This window comes from Marmota marmota, unplaced genomic scaffold, assembly GCF_001458135.2.
Source record: "Marmota marmota marmota unplaced genomic scaffold, marMar, whole genome shotgun sequence".
NCBI lineage: Eukaryota > Metazoa > Chordata > Mammalia > Rodentia > Sciuridae > Marmota > Marmota marmota.
Window position 1 is genome coordinate 23,592,418 of NW_025999977.1, and position 5,588 is coordinate 23,598,005.

The window sequence follows — 5,588 nt, forward strand, 5'->3', positions numbered from 1 at the left end:
GGTCGTCTGTACAACGAAGGAAGTGACAATGCCAAGTTCCAGGGTGAATTCCAAGTTCCACATTCTGTGCCCAGACTCCCGGCGCCAGAGCAAAGGCAGTCCTTGGCTGGGGAATGGTAAGGGTTTGTCTGGGGATGCTTTTTTTCCTCTACACACATAACCTGGGGCTTCCTGCTTCTTGCACTCTCTCTGCTTTCATTGATTGTGGCTCTCACAGCTGCTGATCAGCAGGGTTACTCAGGGAGCTGTATTTTTTTTTTTTTAAATCATTTAATCAACTTGTCTTAAGAGCAGAGAATAATATTTTTCTCCTTTTACAAAAATATAATTTTTACATAAGTACATCCTAAGATAATGGGAATAGATGAAATTGAAAAAATGTACTCTTTGGCTTCTAATGACGGTGTGTAAGATTGAACCCAAGGGCCTGATCTTTGTCATGAGCAGTCGGTTGATTTTCCGTGAAGCTCAGTGAGTGGTATATCTTTCTGGAACGGGGCTAGTTTGTGTGTGTGGGGGGGGGTAAAAAACAATGTGAGATCTACCCTCTCAACACATATGTAAGTGTGTAAGTACATTGTCATACACAGATCTCTAGAACATCCTCACCTCGCATGACTGAAACTACACATATTGAACAGCAACTCTCCGACTCTTCCTCCTGCCCAGCCCCTGGCTACCATCATTGTTTTTCTGCTTCTAGGACTTTGATTATTCAAATAGCTCATGTAAGTAGAAAATGCAGTATTTGTCCCACTGCAACTGGCTTTTTTCACTTAGCAGAATATCCTTAAGGTTCATCCACGTTCAGTATTTCCTTCCTTTTAAAGACTGAACACTATTCTATTTTATGACTATAGCTCATTTTCTATAGCCATTAATCCTTCAATGGACATGTAGGCTGTTTCGCACTCACCCAATAAACATGGGTGTGCAAATGTCTTTTTGATATTCTGTTTTCAATTCTTTTGGATATATACCCAGAGGTGGGATTGCTGGATCACATGGTAATTCTATTGTTAATTTAAACACATTTTTATAGCTACTTATTTATTTTATGGTACTGGGGATTGAACCCATGGCCTCATGCATGCCAGGCAGGCACTCTACCACTAAGCTATATCCTTAGCCCACTATTTTTTATTTTTTGAGGAACCTCCAAACTGATTTTCATAGTGCTCCACCATCATACCTTCTCAAGAATAGTACACAGGGGATCCCATTCTACACATCCTTGTCAACCAACATTCGTAATTTTTCTTCTCCTTCCTCTTTCCCTCCCTCTTTTCCCCTCCCCTCCTGACTCCCTCTCTTCTTTCCATCCTTTCTTTCACAATGGCCATCTAACAGATATGAGGTGATAATAGCTCATTGTGTTTTTATTTTATTTTTTCATTGTGGTTTTGATCTTCATTTTCCTCATAATTGGTATTGAACATCTTTTCATATACACCATATACATGTTAGGCATTTGTATGTATTCTTTTTTTTTTTTTTTTTTTTGGGGTACCAAGGATTTAACTCAGGGGAATCTCGACCACTGAGCCACATCCCCAGCCCTATTTTGTGCTTTATTTAGAAACAGGGTCTCACTGAGTTGCTTAACACTTCGCTTTTTACTGAGGCTGGCTCTGAACTGTTGATCTTCCTGCCTCAGCCTCCTGAGCCACTGGGATTACAGGCCTGTGCCACCATGCCTGGCTTATTTGGACGTATTCTTTGGAGAAATGTCCACTCAGGTCCTTTGCCCATTTAAAAGTAATTATTATTTGTTATTGAGTTGGAGAGGTTTCTTATATATTTTGGGTATTAACCCCTTGTCAGATACATGCTTTGCACTTTTTTCCATTCCAGAGATTCCTTTTTCATTCTATTGATGTTTGCTTTGTAGCTTTTTAATCTGATATAATCCCATTTGTCTCTTTTTTTGTTTGTTTGTTTGTTTTGGTTTGCTTTTGGTGTTATATTTAAGAAATCATAGCCAAGGCCAATGTCATAAAGATTTTCTCTATGTTTTCTTCTAGGGGTTTTAGAGTTTCAAGTCTTATGTTTAATTAAGTCTTTAATCCATCTGAGTTTATTTTTTTGTGTGTATGTGTAGCATAAAAGTCAAATTTCATTCTTTTGTATGTGGATATCCAGTTTTTCCAACACTATTTTTTAAAAAGTTATCTTTCCCCCATTGTGTAGTCTTGGTGCAATTGTGGAAGATCATTTGATTGTAAATGTGTGGGTTTAATTCTGTGTTCTTCATTCTCTTCCATGAGTCTATTATTCTGACTTTATTTCCAGAACTTTTGATTACGTTAGCTTTAGAATGTTTTGAAGTCAGGAAGTATCAGATTTAAGATCTGTTATTCTTTCTCTAGATTATTTTGGCCATTTGATGTCCTTTTGTGTTTCTTCTGTAGGTATTTTTTTTCATGGTAGCCAAGGGCTTACTAAAACATTTTATGTGTCACTTCTCAGTCTTTTGACTAAAATCAAGTATATTAAAGCATCTTATAAAAATCAAATTTAAGTTGATAACAACTTAATTTCAATAATATACAAAACTGTACTTTTTACCCCACACTTACTTTGTTATTGATGTCACAAATTAGATCTTTTTATATTTTTTATAGTTTTTAAATACTTTTTGTCATTTACCTTCTAAACAAGAATTAAAAGTGATTTATAGTTCATTATTATAGTATTCTATATTTGCCAAAATATTTAATGATACCAGTGAAGTCTATACTTTCCTATGTTTTCATGTTGTGTCTTTTACTTCAAATTGCAGGATTCCCTTAAGCATTTCTTGCAATGCAGGTTCAGGGTTCAGTGGTGATGAACTTACTCAGTTTTATCTAGGGAAGTCTTTGTATCTTTTTCTTTTCTTTTCTTTTCTTTTACATAGGGTCTTGCTATGATGCCCAGGCTGATCGTGAACTCCTGGATTCAAGCAGTCTTACTGCCTCAGCCTCCTAAATAGCTGGGACCAATAGACCCTCTTTCCTTTTTGAAAGATAGTTTTGTTCAATGTAGTATTTCTTATCTGAAAGTTTTTTTCTTTCAGCACTTTGGGTGTATCATCCCACTCCTTCTTAGCCTGCAAGGTATTTTGCAGAGAAATCCATTGGTAGTCTGACAATCTTCCCTACTATGTGACAGGACTTGTTTTCTCATGCTGCTTTCAAAAGACTTTCTCTTTGACTTGACAATTTGGATGAAGTCTGTTGCATGTCTTGAGTCTAGATATTCATTCTTTTCCCAGTTTTGGGAAGTTTGGGGACATTATTTCCTCAAAAGCTTCCTGTTCTTTCCTTACTCCCTTGTCCTTCCGAGACTCCCATAATGCAAATATTGGTTCACTTAATGGTTTCTCATGAGTCCCTAAGGCTTTTTTCACTCTTTTCAAAATTTTTTTTCTTCTTTGCTCCTTTAACTGGATCATTTCAAGTGGATTGACTTTGAATTTACCGGTTCTTTCTTCTGCCTGATCCAATCTGCTATTGTACTCCTTCCACAATTTTTTAATTCAATTATTGGATTCTACAGTCCCAATATTTGTTTGACTCTTCTTTTTCTACATTTTCTCTTTTTTATATTCTCACATTGTTCATCCATCATTTTTCTGGGCTTATTGAACACACTTATTGACCCCTCGCCTGGGAAACCTTTAAGAAATATAGCTTTCCAGAACCCTCTCTGGAGATTCAGATGTATATACAGGTTTGGAATCCATTCCCACTAAAAAGACTATTTTCAGCCTCTCCCACCTCCCAGCTCTTTCCAAGGCACTATTTCTGGCCTAGCAGGACTCTACCTCTTTGGATCATTTAAAGGCTCTTGAAATTCTTTCACCTCCATTCAGCCTTCCTAGATTGAATCCTACAGTGTCTTGTGATTCTTACTGGTCCTCTCCAGCACAAAACATGCCAATGCTTTCCCTTATGAATGAATTTGGTATGTCCATTCCCTTGGCTTCCTATGAGTCTTAGACTGTAACTGCCCAGGGAATTTCTGGACTAGGTCTGCTCTAAATCCTTGATGATAAAAAGACAATGAGTGAAGTGTGAATGGAATGCTGAGACTGAAAGTTCTTCTGGGATATAACCTCTGACAAATTTCTTTCCCTCTCTGGACCTCGCTTTCCTCATCGGTAACATGAGAAGTATGTAGGTGTTTCCCTGGCATCTCCCCTTTAGGCTCTGACTTTCTCTTTCATTCTCTGTGTAATTCCACAGCTGAGGAAGTGGAACTTCAGAGACACTTCTGAATCTCTGCCCTAAATCCAAAAAACCAGAGAGCCCACCAACTCTTCCTCTATCTGCCTTTCTGGGAGCCACCATGTCACTGAGCGATGTCGACGTGCAGAAGCAGATTAAGCACATGATGGCTTTCATTGAGCAGGAAGCCAATGAGAAGGCAGAGGAAATAGATGCCAAGGCTGAGGAGGAGTTCAACATTGAGAAAGGACGTCTAGTGCAAACCCAGCGACTGAAGATTATGGAGTATTATGAGAAGAAGGAGAAGCAGATAGAGCAGCAGAAGAAAATTCAGTTGTCCACCATGAGGAACCAGGCAAGGCTGAAAGTCCTGAGAGCCCAAGATAACCTCATCTCAGAATTGCTCAGGGATGCAAAGCTGAAACTTGGTAGAATCGTGGCAGACCCAAAAGTATACCAGGATTTGCTGGATAAACTAGTGCTCCAGGCTCTGCTCCGACTGCTGGAGCCCGTGGTGATTGTGCGCTGCAGGCCACAGGACTTCCTCCTGGTGAAGACTGCAGTGCAAAAGGCCATCCCTGAGTACCAGAATGTAACCCAAAGAAATGTGGATATCTACATGGATCAAGAAGATTACCTGGGTGCGAATGCCGCTGGAGGGGTGGAGATCTATAGCAGCAATCGGAAAACAATGGTTTCCAATACCTTGGAAAGTCGCCTGGATCTCTCAGCCCAGCAAAAGATGCCAGAAATCCGAATGACATTGTTTGGAGCTAATCCCAACAGAAAGTTCTTTATATAAAGCTCTGGAAAGTGAAGCTTGGGTTAAACTGCCAAGTCATTAAAAGTAAGTTATTTGGGCAAAGGAAACTAGTAATGTTTCCTATTCTTTGAAAGCTCCAATATGGTCCTATCTTCTTTCATAAAAGAAAGCTTTAGCTTTGAATAGCTAAAGGTCTTATGTGTTTTTAACTTTGGAATAAAGCTCAAGTTGATGCTCATAAATTAAATTCCAGTTCATTCACACATACAACAGCTTCTGGACCATTCTGCATTCTGGGATGAGGCGACTGAAGATATCTGCTTGTTAGCTTAGCTTTGGGTGAGATGTGAATTGCATCCTTGACCTGTAGGCTCTGTGCTCTGTTTTTTCAATATGCATGTGTAATGTGTTTCCATTCTTTTGTTTCAGCTTCAGTCTCTGAACTTGTGTTATGTGAAAAGTTTTGAGGCCTTCCTCCTGCGCACAGGGCCAACTTCATAGGCATAAGATCAGTACTATCACAAGGGCCCAGCACTTGCAGTGTAGCTCTGTAGTCACTGCCTTGAAATCCTTAATTTTATCTTTGGAATTGTGTTTTGAAAGTGAAGCCCCAC

General features: G+C 39.0%; 1 protein-coding gene across 1 annotated transcript; it reads left to right on the forward strand.

The window, feature by feature from the left end:
- Positions 1-4,264: 4,264 nt before the first annotated feature.
- Atp6v1e2 (ATPase H+ transporting V1 subunit E2) lies at positions 4,265-5,013 on the forward strand. The gene has a single exon (XM_015479475.2). The coding sequence runs from the start codon at positions 4,333-4,335 to the stop codon at positions 5,011-5,013; it is 681 nt and encodes a 226-aa protein (XP_015334961.1). The 5' UTR covers positions 4,265-4,332.
- Positions 5,014-5,588: the final 575 nt, after the last annotated feature.